This window comes from Drosophila virilis, chromosome 4 (assembly GCF_030788295.1).
Source record: "Drosophila virilis strain 15010-1051.87 chromosome 4, Dvir_AGI_RSII-ME, whole genome shotgun sequence".
Lineage (NCBI taxonomy): Eukaryota > Metazoa > Arthropoda > Insecta > Diptera > Drosophilidae > Drosophila > Drosophila virilis.
Genome location: NC_091546.1, coordinates 18,021,822 through 18,040,042, shown reverse-complemented (window position 1 = coordinate 18,040,042; position 18,221 = coordinate 18,021,822). Strand labels below are relative to the sequence as shown.

The following is an 18,221-nucleotide window of genomic DNA, read 5'->3' as shown; positions in this document are numbered from 1 at the left end:
CTTATCACTCAGAGCGCATCAGTGAGAAAATTAAAGTATTATCCCAGGAGACACGATTGCGTGCCGCGCTCGAACCCCTTGACCAGCGTCCAACTACTGGGATATTTATATATGGAGCAAAGGTATTACCTTCTCCAAAGGGGGATGGTGTGTATGTGTGTGTGTTTGCTCGTTTATTCGATCAAAAGTTACGAGCTCATCTTAGATTGGACATTAAATGGACACTAAAATATTTTCCATCTGCACGCAGCACACCCAAAGGCCGCACGAAGGAGAAACCAAACGAAACTGAACCGAGCTGAGCTGAGCGAGGAACAAGCGAAATAAATGTCATGAAACAACTCATTGACAGGCACATAAGGACACTGGTTTTATGGTCCACAGATATGACCAAAATATATGATTACCATGTGTCCAGCCACATGCGAGCTCGTAAATAGGCATTTTCTCTGCTTTAGCTCCCGTTCGGACACAACAACCACCCCTAGCCCGAACTCGAGCCCGAGCCCGAGCCCAAACCCACCCATTCCACAATTGCAGTCCTTGAACATCCTGGTCATTTGGTGACTACTTTTTCTTGATTTTTGTTGCCTTTCGCTTGGTTATTTACCAAGTGATCCAGGTGGGACACTGCACTGTTGTCACAGCCACGGACAGTCGTAAAAATCAAAATAAAATGAAACTTATGCGTGATGTTTGCCTTTTTCTCTTACTGCCATGTCGCAGTATACTCTTGTATATTCTCTATAGCTTTTTATGCTGGGCGTATGGGTCAATTGTTGGTATCACCAATAATGCAAACTAGAGTCAAATAGGCAGCGTTCGAGTGTTTTGCTAAATATCCCAATAAAAAGTCTAGTTTTAAGAACTAGTCTTGAAACTTAATTGAAAATTCGATTTGTTCTAATAAAATATCTACAAAAATTAGTGCACAAAAAAAATCAAAACGGGTTTCGTAAGTTTAATTTGAAAATATAATTTGGGTATATTTCAAAATGTTTCAAACGTTTTTGGGTAACTTAGAATTATTTAAAATTGTTTTCATCGTTTATTAATAGTTGGGTTATTGAAAGAAAATCGAGAGAGCTTTCTGGTTTAGGTAATCCATAAATTATCTTTGACTCAGGTTAGGCTAGTCGCCTCTGCACCATGGTCTGCTTACATACATAGGAATTTGTATTAGAACCTTCACTACAAACTGGAAAGGTACGGTTCCCAATCTAAAGGAGAGTTCAGTTACATTCCAAATTTTTTCCCGGCCAATGAATATCTCAAAGTTGAAAAATAAAATCAGCTGAAATTTAATCAGCTTCAAATTTAGGTTCGATGCCAAAGGCTAATCAGAATATTTAGTTGATCTTGAAGTGGACCATTTTGTTAATTCTGTTGTAGAACAACATCGAGCATTGGAATGGATGACAATGATTTTATCGCGTGCTGCAGATCCACAAAAGCCCTGCCCGGGCGCCATTGAATGATGTGGCACAGCTGCCGGAATGGGGCCCGGACATGGGCATCCAGTTTTCGTATAAATTCGCTATTTATGCAGTCTGAGTGTATGCTGATTTCATCTCATCTCATTCAGCGTTACGTGAGCTGATTACGTTAGTCACGCGCGATTGCCGAGTTTGTCCAGGACCAGGATGGAGCTTTGGTTCCGTGTCCAGAATCCACACACACACACACACACACACACACACACACACACACACACACACACACACACACACACACACACACACACACACACACACACACACACAACCACACGCACGCACAGTATGGGTCTGGGTCATTTTGGCCATGTTCAGTTGCTTAGCGCCAAATGAAATTGTGCCAACTGGCGACTTGATGAGAATTTCATTTGGTGCGGATTTTTATGACTTTCGAGACAGAGGAGTCGCAGCACTCACGAAAAGAGTAAGAGAGAGAGAGTCCCTGAATGCTGTGAAAGTTCCACTAAATGATTTCGCATTATTTGTTGAGGCCACACTCTCCCATTCTCTCCCGCCCCCTCTCTTTCTCTTTTGCTCTCTCTGGTTGCCATAAAAAGTCAATGCATGCGAAATGCTTTCGTGACACGCTCAAACTAGTCCTCCAATGTCCTGGCAATAACTGGTAGCCAGGTTAGTTCTGTTCGGTTTATTTGTTTGTTCATTGAATGGGGTCGAATCGTAAAAATTATGTTGATGAGTCATCAGTAAATGGCATTTATTTTATTGTCACCTATGTGACCCCACATATCTTCAATTATGACCATCGTCTCAGATGATTCGATTCTATTTTATGTACCAATGCCAAGGAGGCCATGCTTCTAGAATATGAAAGTGCCGGCATTTTGATGCACGTACTACGAATGAGTCTTGTATTTGTATTATTAATGATGCTCCCAGCCCCCTTTGTGAGTGGCTGTCACATATGCTTCACTTCTCATTGCAGTGTCGCCCAAAATGGATGATTCATTAGGTCAGACATAACCTGCTACTGATGCATAATAAGTGTATTTTTAATTTACTAATATCTGCTGGCATTTACACACAGTCGACTTTTTCCCATAGACATTCCTGCCAATTGCGAGTCAACGAATTCCCAACCCATAAACCACTATTCGACGGCCAGATAAATGCTGTGGGCCCGGACACACACAGTTGTTAATAGGGAAAGCCCATAGGGCACGGTGGAATTACTCAACACTACACAACACACGAGAAAAAAAATTATTGATATCAATATCAGACTAATCTGTATAGAAATACAAAACTTTCTCTTTTCCCAGCGTTCCCAAGTCAAACCAATTAAATTAAGTTTGTAAAAAGAATTGTTTTAAATTTCAGAATTATACAATATACTTAAGGAGCTAAATTATAAATATAATATTTACAACATATTGCTAAAAAATGTACAAAAATTCGTTTTTACGCGTAAACGAACGTTTTTTGGTTTAATAAAAAAAGAATTTTGTTATCTTTCATAATGATATTTAGTTTGATCCATTGTTAAATCAATAGATTTTTGCACAATAAATACGGATTTGTTGCCATTGTATTGTTGCGCTGTTGTTGCTTCCCAAACGAATTGGGTAACAACCGCATTTGAGATTTGATTGGATTAGAACAAGCTTTTGGCGGCGCACGAATTGTTGATGTGTCCGCTGTGGTTGATTGGAATTGGGAGCCCCAGCTAGCGGTTCGCCAACCCCCACAGCCAGCACATGAGCTGGACACAGTGTTGACATGCCGCGGTGCCACCACAACAACAACAACAACAACCTTTTTTTTTTTTTTTTTTTTTTATATTTTGTTTATTAAGAAATCTGGTATCCTGTTACTCTATGTTAGCAACTTTTATCAGAGTGACATAATAACTTAGCTTAGCGATGATTGTGGTTTTACAATTAGTTATACAATTAGGTTAACAGATTACAGAAACATATTTTGGTGTAATTAACGAAGCTTGTCACCTATACATAACGATCGATTAGGTCGGTTGGGTAGGTCCTCTTCAGTCGCCTTCTTCTTCGCCTCCTTAGCAGGCTCCTCGCCAGGATGTTTGGATGGTTGTGGAGCTTTGTTGAGTAGCTCGCTGCTTGCCTGTTGACTACGTCGCCCACCATTGGAACCTTGAGGTCCTTGGCGATGTCGCGTGTGCGAATATACCATTCGGCTCCAGTTATTTTGCGCAGGGTTTTGGCCTGAATGATGCGAATTTTGTTCAGGTGTGTTTTTGCAGCTATACCGTAAACTTGAAGCCCGTAACGCCACACTGGGGCAAGGATTACCTTGTAGATTAGGACCTTGTTTCGGAGCGAGAGTTTGTTTTTGGAGTTGAGGAGCCAGCTCATTCGCCTTATCTTAGATTTGATGTTGCTCGTTACTGCAGAGACGTGCTTACTAAATGTAAGTCGTCTGTCGAGAGTGACACCTAGGTACTTGTGTTGACGATATTGCTCTAGAAGCTCACCATGAAGAAAAAGTCCGGGGCATGAGTCCTTGCGTAGAGTGTGGGTAACCGTGGCGCACTTTCCAGGGTTCACTGCGATGTTCCATCTACAAGCCCAGTTTTCAAATCGCTTGAGGTATTCCTGCAAGAGGTCAGTTGCCACGTACACACATTTGTTTTTTGCAAGGATTGCCGTGTCGTCAGCAAACGTGGCCACCAGAAGGTCCTGCCGATCATTCCGTCTGCTTGCATTTGCTGTGGGCATGTCATGTGTAAACAGGCTATATAGCGTGGGACCCAAGACGCTGCCTTGTGGAACGCCCGCTTTTATGCGTTTGGTTTGAGAGGCTACTCCATCCTGCACCACTTGAAAGGTTCTCTCAGTTAGGAAGCTCGCAATGGTGCTAAATAGCTGCGGATTCAATTTGTCCTTTATCTTGGAGAGGAGTCCTGCGTGCCACACCCGGTCGAAGGCTTCTTGGATGTCGAGGTATGCTGCCACCACATACTCTTTCCTGTGAAAGCCGTCCAAAATATAATTTGTGACCCGATGTAGTTGCTCAGGGGTACCGTGTTTGAGTCGAAACCCAAACTGGAACTTCGGGATCAAGCGTTTTATTTCCGGGGTATCCAGGACCCTTCTGAGGATGCACCTTTCCAGAATCTTACCAAAGGCAGGCAGGAGGCTGATGGGGCGATAGGATCCCAGTTGATTAGGGGGCTTTCCGCTCTTGTGCAACATGATTATATGTGCCTTCTTCCAAGCCACTGGAAAGTAACCTAGCCGAAGAGCTGCATTAAAAATGGCGACGAGAAAAAGCACCGCCTTGTATGGCAGTAGCTTGATTGTCTGGTTGTCCAACCGATCTTCCCCAGGGGCTTTGCTGCTTTTTAATCTCTTCATCTCCTGCTCTACTTCTTGGAAGGTGATTGGCGATACAGGGAGTGACATTTGGAGTGGCGCCTCCAGGATTTGCGCGACTCGCTGTATCCTTCCATGCGATGCGGTCTCAAACGGCTTGAAGCGCTCCTCCAAGTTGCAGGCAAAGGCTTCGGCTCTGTCCATTGGTGATCTGGCCCAGGTGTCATCGGGAAGTCGAACGGGGAACTTTGGCGCAGCTTGCCGCTTGTATCGACTGCTAAGTTTCCACAGCGCGAATTTGGAGCTCTCGTCTGCCGTTGCTTCCTCCAGCATGGTGTCTGTGGCATTTCTTTTCGAGATAATCAGCTCCTTCCTGACCCTGTTAGCAATACGACGATAGATCCTGTCAATCGTGGGGTAACAACAACAACCAGGATGAGTCTGTATTCATATTTTTGGCAATCGATGTCCTGCCCGGCTGGCAGGCTGGTCCTCAGACTAGTTGGCTCAACGGTTGGGCAATTAGAAGCGTTCACTGTTTGAAATTCCCAATTTTTCGTGATTGCCCACCAGGCAGGCAGGCAGGCAGACGGGCAACGGGCAGCGGGAAGTGGAGCAGTCGGTTGGGATGGCTGTGTTAATTTCTGGTTTGGTGAATTGTTTCTGGTCGAAGTGATTATGTTGCAGCCGGTTCTTGTCTGATATTCTGGGCGTTTGCTTATTTAACTATTGAGCACCAGCCTCCAGAGTTATTCCTTCGATCTCCTTACAGATCTCACTGAATTGCACTAAAGAATTAAGCGAGAAAAGCACTTACTATATATCATCGAATCTTAAACCCTTGTAGAGAGTCTGATAATGAAATGGTCTCGGCTTTTAAAATTAACTTAATGAAACTCTACAAAATCATAGTCATGGGAATGTCGAAATTTTAGTTCTTGTATGAAAAACATTTTAGAAAGAATTGGTCTAAAAGATATCTTAAAAAAGCTTCGCATTTCAAAGCTTCGTGAGTCTCGCACCTATAATGAGAAAGAAGGGACGCCGTAGATTTAATACCCTTGCAGATCCAACCTGTAACTAAGAATCACAGGGGAAAATAGTTAATGCCGAGTATGGTTAAGATATCTTAAAACAACCAAAAGTTTTCCATACAACTTTATTTTCGGCCGATCGTTCCGATCCAGTTCGGATAGAAACCGATAGATGGACAGACGGACATGGCTATTTCGACTGGGCTGTTATTACTGATGAAGAATATACTTTATGCGGTCAGAGATGTCTCGACAAAATTAAAATACCCTCTGCTAGGGTATAAAAACAGCAGATCTAAGCCAAGTGTTCGGCTTGCAGTCTCACTACTCACTTAATTTACTGACATCCAAGTGAACTTCAAAGTTGTGCAGCTCATACAGATCCAACATGTCTATGTTTGACTCAGCTGTTTCCTTGGCCTGCTCCTGGACTGGCTCTGTAGCCGCGGATTTGGCCGCGGGCTCAGCGGGGATTGTGCTCATGTTGGGCGCTTCCTTGACTGGACTTTGATCCTGTTGGGTTTGCAGGCGATTTAGATGGGCAAATTTTTTGTATCTGCGTCGCATATATTGCTGCCAGTCAAATTTCTTCGACTTGGCCTTGGCAGGTTGCTCCGTTGATGGCATCCTGGCCGGAGCTGTGGCATTCGAGCTCATGTACTGGACACGCTTCTCACGCTGATGCTCGCTGAGAGACTGCTCGTCAATCTGTTTGATTTGCTTTTCCAGCAGGTTGGCCTTCTCCAGGTCATTGCTATCGACAGCCATGTCGCGCTCCATGATTAGGCACACCTTGCGATAGGCGGCGCTCACCGGCTTCTGTCCGGCGCGTCGCTTTGTCTGCACCATCAGCTCGACATCGCCCTCGGTGAAGGCATAGTTGGTAGCCTTTTCGATGTCCTTCTCCTTTTTGCCAATGCTCTTCACGCTGGGCAAGGGCTGGGCATCGCGCTGGCATGCCTCCAGCCAGAAGATGAACTCACTGTTAATCACCGGCTGGTTCGAGACGGCATCCATTTGGAAGCTACGCAGATGGATCCCATGCTGCAGCTGAAGCACGCGCTTCGTACGCTGATTGCCCACCAGATATTCCTGTTCGATATGCTCCACAGCCACGATGCGCGTCAGGCGATAGATGGCGGGCTGGTTGGTGGGAATGCCGCCAATGCTGATGCGCACAAAGCAGCCGACCACAGTCTGATCAAAGATGGGCTTGTCCAAAAAGCTCTCCAGCTGGGTGCGTGTGAGCAGCGCCTTGCTGAGGTCCTGTAAGGTGCTGACCAATGTCTCTGGGTCGCTGCCTGGACTGCTGGTCTCTACGTAATCCTCGTCGTCTGTGCTGCCACTGGACTCGTCCGAGTAAACGTCTTTGGCCTTCAGCTTCAACTTTTTTCCGTCTGCACTTTTGGGCGACTCGCTTCTTGCCTGCTCCTGCTCCTGCTCCCGAGGCTGTGCCTGCACCTGTTGCTGTTCCTGCTCCAAGTGCTGATCCTGCTCTGGCTCCTCTGCTGTTATATGCTTGCACTCGTACTCATCCTTTGTTTTCTTACTGTTGCGTTGCGCTACCAGGCGATCGATTGCACTGCGCCGCTTGTCAGCCGCGCGCTGCGCCTCCGGATTCAGACGCCGCGTGCTGGAGCGCTCCTTGAGCGAGACTGCGGTGTCCGGCTCAGTACTAGGCCTGTCGACGGCACCGGCATGCTTCTCCTTCGCTAGCAGTATGCACTTGATGCCCCACTTGTATAGCAGCTCGTCCCGCTTCAGGCTGCGCTCATACAGCTCGCTCTCCCGCTCCAGCTCGCTGAGCGCCTCTAATCTGGCCCGGTCCGCCGCGTCGCCCATCAGGTTGTCGTCGTAGCCATCACTGAACTGGCTTAACGTGGGCATTGTCTGTATCGAATGCACTCTGTGGCATTCACTGGCATCGACATCGGGCAGTTCGCCATCTTCCAGGTCCTCGGTAAAGACCAAATGGCGTTTTCGACTTTTCAAACTAAGCATGGGGAATTTTTTTTTTTCGGCTGCCGGCGTAAATAATAAATAAATAAATTTGTATAGAAATACAAAAAACTGTGCTACTTACCTGTTCCAAACTTTATTCAGGCGTAAGTAAATATAAATATTCGGCAAGCGTCGCAAAAAATATATATATATTTCTTCTTCTTTTTTTTAGGCAATTTTAAAATATTAAAAATATTTTTAAAACTTATTTTTCGGCACACAATTTTGCCAATTATATATATTAAATTATTTATAAGCACACAAATTTTAGCACTTACACTTTTTGTAAACAAAACAAATCGGCGGCCACACGATTTTCCAAACATGCAACACTCTCCACAATAAATATAGAAAATACTTTTTTCCACCAACCAATCTGAGCTGTTTGTGCTACTATGGCTTTCAGCCGAATGAATTAATAGAAAACTCCAGTTCACATACAAAATATAGAATTTTCTTGAAAAAAAAAAGAAAAAAAAATAATTTCAATTTCAAAGCCTACTTATCACAAGCAATTTTATGTATTTTCCATTATGAAGCAACGCCCACGAATAATGCACCGCATTACAAGCTAATTCCATATATTTTCCCAATTACTTGATTTCTCCATCATTTTTTATCAAAATACCATCCATTTAGCTGGAAAGTCGTACGGCAAGTTTGGTTAAAGAAGACAAATTTTTTTTTAGGTTGTCGAAAGCATGATTTTCTTTCATTGCATTTTTGGATTTACATAAGAAACTACTGTCAAGGTTGTATGTATTATGCCCTGAGCCCATTGAAACTGAGTGTAAGGGGTATTTTTGTTTTGTGCAAATGTATCTAACATACAAAAGGAAGTATCTCCGACTGCATAAAGTATATATATATTCTAGAACAGAGCGACCATTTGCCCATTTGCCAATCTCTTCAACTAATAAACTAAATACATACACAGTACAAGTTTTAGAAATATGTTATTTCATTAGCCAACTATCTTTGCATTTTATACATAGTCTTGATCCAGTTTTACATAGTATGCCATACACAGATAACAAATATTTCCATTTCGGATACCTTCTGCAGTTTGGAATATACATACATTTGGGTGTTGTATGTGGCTCATAGAAATTTAATCTATATATATATATATATATATATATATTTAATTTTTACTCCATTTTCCAAGAGGAGTGACCTATTCTGTATGTATATGTTAATGTATATGTGTATGTATATGTGTACATAAAGATTTCACTAACAGCTCGTCGCTAAGTTCGGGGTATCTCCCAGTAGAGCACTCAAGACTAGCTCCTGTAATCTCGGATTTGTTAGGTAGATAGCTTATAACTATGTCCTATAATGCAAGCAATAATAGATATATATTTAATAATTAGATGAATTGATTGCATATTTCGTGAGTTTCTCACAATTTGCACAACTGAATGCTGGAATGAAAACGCAGCAAAAATATTGCTGATGCGAAGCGGAACAGTCACTGACCTGTATCCCGTGTCGTGCCATAGAACGCGATAACCATCAGAATCCGAATCAGAGCTAAGCTCGCACAATGATCATTGGGATACGAAGCTGGAGCTGGTGCTTGGACGCTAGATACACTTGGATGCGGGCAGAACGATTTGGTGAAGCCACAATTTCAGGTTTGCCTAGCCGTGAACACGTTCAACATGAACGGCGATTAGTTGCATTTGTTTACGAGTATGGATTTCGGATTTGTCTCCGGCTGTGCCTGTGGCCCGGCCACCATTGCCCGTGCCGATGCCGGCGTAATGGCCGCCAGCCGTAACTTATTGCATCGTGGCGTGCGAGCGTCCACTATATGTGCACCAAAGGGGGTTGGTCAGCAGCAGCAGCAGCCAGACGGGCCTGGACAGGACAGTAGAGGACATTTGGGCAGACTGGTGTCAGGTGGGTTGTCCGAATGGGAGACAGGCTAAGGCTGAATGGCTATTTCCTCAATATGGATGTGATTTCGTTTTCTTCGAGTACAGCCCGGGCGGCCGGCCGGCCCATCGACTTTATCCACATTGTAAAGTAGACATTATGTTGATGTGAATCTTTTTCTGACTCCCAACTACTTGCCGTGCACATATCGCGCCTGGGACATCAGCAGCGCCCGGCACTCGGATAATATCCTTGAAATTATTTTCTGTTACCCGTGTGTACATTGGCAGCGGCCTTTGTTTTATTGTTATTGTTACGTTTGCCGGGCCATTGTCGTGATATCCTTACTGCCCACTGTCTGTGCCTCAGCCTCGGTCCCCAAGTCCGGTCACATTAGTGGTAGATGGACATTTTGGTGTCCGCAGTCCGTAGTCCCGAGTCCGTTTGTCCGCTTTTTTGTTATTTTATGTTATATCTCGCATTTTTCCAAAGCTGCGCACTTGCAATTATACAACAAACACGAGTACACTGGACACTTTTGGGGTTGTCCTGCGAGTTGGACACATTTGGGTGTTTGCTTTTGATTTTCGCATATTGGCGCTGCAAACTAATGGCTTCACTAACGATTGCAACCGTTGTCCTTAATGGCATCCTTTCGGGCATCACGCGCATCCCGTTTGCTGCCGATTTGTTTTGGTCCCACTTAACTGTCTCTCCACCTAGCATCCAGAACTCCCCCTGTCTATTAGTTTCGCCTTTGATTTAATACAGCTTTGATGGCAAGACAATCGCAATTTCTTTCCAGATTTTCACTACATTTAAGTAATTAAGAGCGGATTATACGAAAGAGTATTCGTTCGATATAGTTATTACTCAGCTCTGGCCTAGAATATTCATATGGCCTAGGTATGGAGTATGGAGATTACCTATACTTTTATTATACACTTACAAAAATATATTTTCCAAATTTTAGTAAACACTGAACACTGTTTAAAACACGTTTTAAAGCAATTTACTAAACTTTAGGATGGATTTTTTTTTATTTTATTTTGATTTTTTATCCACACCCCCTTTTTTTTTTTTTTGATAAACGGTATTCGTGTACTTATACCCTAGACCCCTCGTCGAATCGGTATGCTCGATGTGCTGCATTACATTTTATTCACTTGTAAGACGATTGTCTTAATTCTTCCCATAAGAAGTTGGGAGTTGTCTTCGTTAATGTTTCACTCTCACTTATACCCTCAAAGTGACATCAATGTACCCCCAAGTTACTTGTGGTCTAATAAAAATCGTACAAATTTATTGTTAATAGAAAAAAGGTTCGGCCGGGTTACAGCACGCACTTAGGAACTGAACCGCGATGCCAATCTGCTGGTCGGGCAACCGGCAACCGGCAGTCGGCGGTCGGCAGCCAGCGGCTGGTCACTGCACATTGGGCACTGGGCACTCGTAAACATCTGGAATCATACGTTTGCGATATCGAAAAATAATCTCGAAACGGAAATGGCATATTTAAAAGGCGAAAGGATTGCGGATTGCTGCGATTTAACTTATAAAAAGACGCTGGCCATGGCCACATCCGGGAGCAGAGTGGTGACAATGCCCAATACGCCGCCAGACTGTCCTCTTCCCCTGCCCCTCGAGAGGAGTATTAGATGGCCAGCACTTTGGGGGATTTTTAGTGTTTATTGCCATAGATTAGTTTGTTTATTGTAATCCTCGTTATAAATTAAGCGCAACTTGCGCTTACCAAACTCATTCGGAAAAAGGGCCAAAGGGTTGCCGACTTGGCGAGAGTTCCTTTCGCTCCCTTTGGGTGCTGAGCTCCTTGGCTCTATAAACTTCTATTAATTCGCCGCATATTTCCCCAAAGGCATCGAACGAACTTTCCAAGATAATTGCTGCAAATAGTTTACGACCGCAGCCGATAATGCGATAGTGCAATGGAATATTATGTTTGAACAAAAAGAAAGAATTTCTTTGTCTTTGGATTGCTTAAAGAAAGCTAAAAAACTGAAAACCCATTCATAAAACTTGCTACGAGCTTTCCAGCTCGACTGCCTACTAATAATGCAAGATATACTTGAAGATAATATTTATAATATTCCTAATATGCACATGCATATATCAATATATTATGCTTGGGTTAAAATACAAATTTAATAATTGTAAATATGTTAAAATATACCTGCATATTTATTGAGGTAAATGGAAACTATCAGGCAGTGCGAAACTATTTAATACTTGAGCTTGTGCAATTGTTTCTGAATTAGAAGCATTTCTAACTAATATTCGGTTTATTAAACATATGCTCCCAAGCATATGCCTAATGATGGAGATACTCGTAATAAAAATTGAACCGGCCTCACCAGTTGGCGCATATTTCCTTTATGTCAATCTCTCCATATGTGAGCCAAGTTTTATGCAAATTTACTCAGCAAAACTTTTCATTATGACAGCAGAGCTGAGAACTGGTCCGAGTAATACAAGAAATCTGAAGTCGGGTAAGTAAATATATATATGCAATATATATAAATATGTGCGAGCATAAGTGAAGGCGCTTTACTAAATAAGGAAATTGCAAAATATGAGTGTGTTTTTTGTAATATGAAAATATGACAGCAGCTGTTCCGTTCCATTCTTCTGTTTTCAGTTTTGCGTCGGATTCGCCACGCTCGACTCGAGAAATTTTATATTGCATAGCGCAAGGCGCGCGGCTGTTCAATAAGTCCCAAAAAACTAATAAGCCAGGTGAGCTGAGCACGGGCTTCCCTTTGGCGTTGGGGGGAATGTGTACTGGGGACTGAGGCATAAGCGCGATGATGTTTGCATAAAATTTTGGGCACGATGCTGAAATGACAAAACCCCATTAAGAATTACAGTTGTCTGTGCTCGTAACGAGCATTGTCCTATTTGTATGTTATTTCAATGCCTTTTAATACCGTGTAGTTTGGAGTGTAAGCGGGTATGTTATGCGCAGTGGAGCGAGCTAATTACAGAATTTCGGTTTCAATATTTGAATTGTAGACATCTTACTTTGAAGTTGGGCTTTAATAGAGCTATTTTTATATCAGATCTGACATTTTGGAGAAACTAACTGAACTAACTTCTAATTTTGGAGACACAACTAAGACAGCTAATTTTTAGATTTGTTTTAAATCTCTTTAACTGAACATACTTCAGTTGTAAGTTATTCATTTTGGACAAGTTTGAACTCTCTTTAGTTGTTGGACTTTCCATTAAGTCCATTAATACTACACCATTCCCGAGTCCATTAATACTAGGGTATTTCGGAGACTTGGCACTCTCGCTTGCAGCGTATTTTGGCTGTTTTGGTGCTACTGTGTTGGCTTTTTCATAGAGTTGCGCGTCTAATTGCATTTTAAAATTGCGACACCATAAAATGTGCTTACGGTATAAATAATTATAACGGCATTTGTCGCAACAAACAGCAGAGTCGAACTCCCCGGAGCTGGAGCCGTAGCCGTAGCCGTAGCGAGTGTCGCAATGATTTTCGAATGTCAGGACGAGAATGAGGCCAGCAGCCTGGCAGGGAGGGGCGGCGACTGCGGCAGTGAATGGAAAGGATGCAGCAGTCAGTTGGGTTTCAGTTGTTGTCGCGTCTCTTGGATATTGCATGAGCTTTGTTTCCAACGCTCGACCCGGCTCCGACTCCCAGCCTCGCCTCGACTATGAATCCGCATCGCCAAGGCAGGCTCCAATTTCATGTTTGCAGTGGAGGCAGTGCCGCGATTAACGTGAGCTGCATATTTCCAGCTAATTTTCTAATTAAAACGGTATTTATGCATTTTTCAGCTGAGGCTGAATTAAACCTTTTGCGTTAAGCGGAGCAGGCAACTCGAAAACGTCGACAGGGCTTACAATACTTAAAGATAAACGTACTGCAGCTCATTATTACCTAGACGATATTTAAACCTAAGCTGCTTTTATATGCAGCACACAAGCTGCAATAATTCGCAATTTTTTAATTAGCAAAATCAGACAGCTTGAGACATCTCGTTAAGAATAATAGTATTAACAATAATTATTAATGATAAAAATAACAAAAAATAAAATAAAAGTGCTCTTATCAGGAATTCCCAACTGACTAGGGGATATTCTCTCACTAACGGAACGCTTTCGTGGCTAAGACCGATTTCATAGTTCGTACAAACAACTCTATAAAGCTTTTGATGCCGAGATAAGTCACTAACTTAAATAAATAAAGCTTCATTTTGAATGATTTTTATTTTGAAGACAACAAAATTAAATAGTCTTTGATAGATCAGAAATTGACTATAATTAATGCACCACATATAAAATCCCAATCCAGGACATGAATTATTCGTAAGGTATAGGTTCAGTTATTTGTTTAGTTGCGAGTTAAAATAGTCTCTGTTTTTAAGTATCCATTCATTCATCTCTCTATCGACACGAGAGTGCCTAACATTGCCAAACAGCCTTTTTAGTTTTTCCATACGCCTGGTTTCGATGCCCACTAGCCACGCTATAAAGCCACTTAGTAGCAGCATTAGACAATTCAGAATGACTATGCGTGATACATCATCTAATTCGAAATATGTTTTGAGGAGGCCCACGCAGATTTTCTCCATGTTGGACCAAAAGAATACAAGGCAAACTTCGCCCAGCCACACTGTCACCATGAGCTCCATGATAAACTTTGGCCAAACAGGCAAATATCTCCAGTTGGAGGGTATCAGCTCATTTTCGTATATGAGATCCATCAGTGATAGATAAACAAGATAGGCGGGCAAATGTATTGTCTCTGAGCAGACGTCATCCGACTGGTGTATAAAGAATGAGGTGCACAAGCCCAAATGAAGTATGCACGATATTGCAATGGCATAGATCCTTGTCATGGTTAGCTGCTTGTTATTGTGCAAATAGAAATCAGGCTGGACTATCTCGCATAGCGTTTACTTACTTAAAATATTTGTGAAAATCGAGAAGTAGCATAAACAAGAAATTTAATTTTAAAATAACGATATATGTAGAATAGAATAGAAGATAAACTAAAATATCAAAGCACAAATGATTGGCTCAGGTTTATTAATCGATACTTGATAATCTTAGAGAAAGAAATTACAGTATGGTACGCGATATAGGTTGGAGAAAATGAAAAATCTATTCACCGCGTAAAGATATTCTCAGAACAAAATCGAAATGACGTGTGGCTTTTATCAATGGTCGTAAAACAAAAACCAATATTCTCTTTTAAATTTGTATCTGCATAATTATGAAGTACAAGAAACATCTGAATACGTATGCCAAAATATATCAAATATAGTTGCAAATATGTTAAACAATTGAGTTAATAAACGAATACATTAAGTGAAACACTTTGTTGTCCTGTGAAGCCGCCCTAAGCTTGTGGCAGAACCAATCGCAGCCGGACAGCTACAACTTCCATTTCTGTTGCATGCGGTTGATGTCCTGGACAATGCTGGAGAAGCCCAGTTGATGGGGCAGTGCAGGACTTCAAAATCATGGCAAAGTGGCAAAATAAATAAGAATGTAAATAAATTTGAGCGTGCGCAGCCAAAACTGCTTGGATGTCACTGCGTGGCCAAGGCGCAAGGATACCAGACAGCACATAAGCCATTGCCTCAGCCAGCATTACGCAGACTGCAACAGCAGAAGGGCGAAAATTTATGCGACATCAAGTGGAAGTGGATTGCTGCCGTCCGCTTGGCGTTCGCCTGTCCTGTGCGTTATCCTTGTCAAGTGCCAGCGGCAACAACAACAAAGTCGCTTAAGAAAAATAGAAAAACTGCATGCAGCGGCCACCTCAAGGGGCGCATCAAAGTTGAACTAACCCAAACCAAGTTTGGGATGAAAGTAGAAAGTGGTAAGTGCCATAGGTATAAAATAAACAATATGCTAATAAAAAAAAGCACGCTCGTTTTGGTGTATTTTATCTACGAGCAGCTCAAGCAAATAGACGACTTTTTGTGCTGATTGACTGAATGATTGATGTGCGAAGATCCAGAAAGAGGAATAAAAAACGAAGAGAGACAGATAATAATGGCAGTATGAGCAGGCCTTAAAAGATGGTCAAAACGATTTGCCAATTTAAAAGCTACAATCAAACTATGATGACCTGTAGGCCTTACTTGAACTGATGAGAATCGCATAGCAGGGTGATCTAACTGCAATGCGAAAAGTTGTATAAACTACTTAAAATAAATTTGTTGATTTTTTGGTATAAGAGAACATACATAACATGTATTACCCAGCCTCAGAAAAATTTTATTCTTTGCCCTTCCAACTTATTACCCAGCCTTGGTAAAATTTTAATCTTTCCCCTTCCAACTTAGACCCTAATTTATACTGCCGAAAGGAACTGAGCTAAGAGCATCCTTAATTCATTAAAATGTCATGGCTATTGTCAGAAGGATGGAAGGATGGAAACGTATTTGCGAAAGGAAAATGTAATCGGGTTTTCTACAGCGAGTTATTGCACATTTGAGCAAGTTGTTGCCAAATGTATTGCAGCCAAGGATTGGAATACAATGCCTGTCATATTCAATAAACTAGAAGAGCACATGTTTGTGCGAGATTACGAGCACGATCCTTGGACAAGTGCTCACACATGCCCACATGGGTGTGCCTCCTGTTCGTGCTCCAGCTCCAGCACCAGCTCCAGCTTCCTTTTACAGACTACATGCGAGTATTACTCGTATTTTAACGACTTTCGGCGTTAGCGACGTGTGTCCTGTTGGCGGCGACAGATTTTTCTAATGTCTCCATTCGAATCCTTTGGCCATGCAATTAAATGTGCGCCCATTGGCGGGGGGCTAACGGCAAGGATAATTGTTTTTTGCGTGCGTAAATGGAAATGAAATGTGCCGCCGAAAGAAGAAGTGTCATAAATTCAGACGACAAACACGACATCAAATGAATTATGCCTTATGATTATTAGACAAAGGACATCAAGGATGCTGCAGCGCAATTATTAACATTTGTGTCTCCTGCGCTCTGGCCAACAATTAAAAGCGAAATCAGCCCGTTGCCAAAGCCGTTGCCCGGATCGACAACAGGCGAGGTCGTCTTTGGCCGACCTGACACACATAACACCTTGAGTCGAGGGGGTGGGGGCCGGCATGGGTGGTAAGAGTAAGGGGTAAGGGGTAAGGGGTAAGGGGTGTGAAGAACACATGTGCAATTGCCGCTTGCCTTAATGGGTCATAAATAACAAGGACAACAATGAGGCGGCTGCAGCGCGTCCTCCGCAGTGACTTTTTTCTTGCCGCACAGCTCGCCAGGACACATAAAATTATTGCACGTCGACGTGCAGCCAATCGCTGTGCGTGCTAGTATATGTGTGTGTGACTGCATGTCCTTCGTAATTCATCAACGCGCCATGCGCTGTGGCTTAGGGGTGGCGTCGTCCTTGCACACGCCATCAGCGAATGCCCACAATAGTTTGCCAGGACACGACACGATGTTGGAAATTGTGAAAATTTGTGGAAATGTGAAAATGCGACGGCCGCTTTTTGATTTATTATCAAATTGAGAAAAACACATAAAATGCTGCCAATAAAATGTTTGAATGTGTCCTCCTCACGGCAAAAAGGATAATGTGCGCCGGAGTTTCGTTTGTTTGTTTTTAATTGAAAATAAATCTTGTCAATTTGCGTCGCGACCAGACAAAACCCAATGCTCGATCCTCTGCTACTCTGTTTGCACTGCTGTCTGATGTTTCTTTCCCGTTTTTTCTTATTTTTTCTCTTTTCCAAATTGTAAATTACTTCCGCGACCTTTTGTGAAGTATCCTTTTGGTACCGGGCAAAGGTGTTGCCGATGCCGCTGTACATTTTATTCAGTATAATGCTAGTCCTTTTTTATGACAGGAGACGCTGAAAAAAGTGTGCACAGATCCTTTGGCTATGGTCAAACGGCGTCGAACATCCGCCAGCCATTTCGCAAGTCCCTTTACCCGCCCTTTGCACAAAAACCTAACCGAAATCTACATATAAATAAACATTAAAATATTTGGCGAGCAACAATATAAAAATGGCTGGATAAAATCATGCAAAAGTTTTGCCCAAACATTTTGGAGTCGACCCTCAATACCGAATTGCGCTGCCAGACAAGCAAAAAATGCACGAGTAGAAGTAAATTCTCTTGGGAAAATAAATGTTACATTAGTAAATAGCTATAAAAAAAAACCATTTAAGTTAGGCTGCATTTTTAACAATATTTTGTAATGTACTATTGTAATATTTGCATATTTGACCAATCTGTCAAAGTGTGTTTAAACGTCGACATGGGTAAAAAAAAGTTAAGCCTCAGTTTATTACAGCGCTTCTTTTTCATTATTTACTATTATTTCATTCAATAAAGAGACGGAAGCTTGAAAAAATTATGTGAATTTCTTTCCGTGCCTCGTTCTTGTTCTCCACTTTTGCTAAAGAATTGTCCTTATTATTGTTATGCCTATTGTTATCTCTTATGAAGGATTTATACGACTATTA

General features: G+C 42.3%; 1 protein-coding gene and 1 long non-coding RNA gene across 5 annotated transcripts in view; both read right to left on the bottom strand.

Moving 5' to 3' along the window:
- Window positions 1-2,860: 2,860 nt before the first annotated feature.
- LOC26530524 (RNA polymerase-associated protein Rtf1) lies at window positions 2,861-8,287 on the bottom strand. Of its 3 annotated transcripts, none has more exons than XR_011416663.1 (5): window positions 8,115-8,287; window positions 7,919-7,997; window positions 6,168-7,856; window positions 5,233-5,589; window positions 2,861-3,269 (listed from the first exon to the last, which is right to left on the bottom strand). XR_011416663.1 is itself a non-coding variant. In XM_015173335.3 (3 exons), the coding sequence occupies exons 2-3, from the start codon at window positions 7,834-7,836 to the stop codon at window positions 5,528-5,530; spliced, it is 1,731 nt and encodes a 576-aa protein (XP_015028821.1). In that variant the 5' UTR covers window positions 7,837-7,856; window positions 7,919-8,287; the 3' UTR covers window positions 5,448-5,527. The 3 variants fall into 3 exon arrangements, 1 of the variants encoding a protein (XP_015028821.1); XR_011416664.1 differs by having other exon boundaries at window positions 7,919-7,994; XM_015173335.3 differs by lacking the exon at window positions 2,861-3,269 and having other exon boundaries at window positions 5,448-5,589; window positions 7,919-8,287.
- Window positions 8,288-16,919: 8,632 nt separating this feature from the next.
- Window positions 16,920-18,221, bottom strand: part of LOC116651397 (uncharacterized) — a 151,035-nt gene continuing 149,733 nt past the window's right edge. For both annotated transcript variants that reach the window (XR_011416729.1, XR_004304387.2), the window contains one exon: window positions 16,920-18,215. This is a non-coding gene — a long non-coding RNA (uncharacterized lncRNA). The remainder of the gene's footprint in view (window positions 18,216-18,221) is intronic.

Coding starts and splice junctions, on each gene's coding strand:
- LOC26530524 (XM_015173335.3), bottom strand. CDS start 7,836: ATGCTTAGTTTGAAAAGTCGAAAACGCCATTTGGTCTTTACCGAGGAC. Junction 5,590..6,167: donor CTTGGATGTCAGTAAATTAA/GTGAGTAGTGAG, acceptor TTAATTCTTTAG/TGCAATTCAGTGAGATCTGT.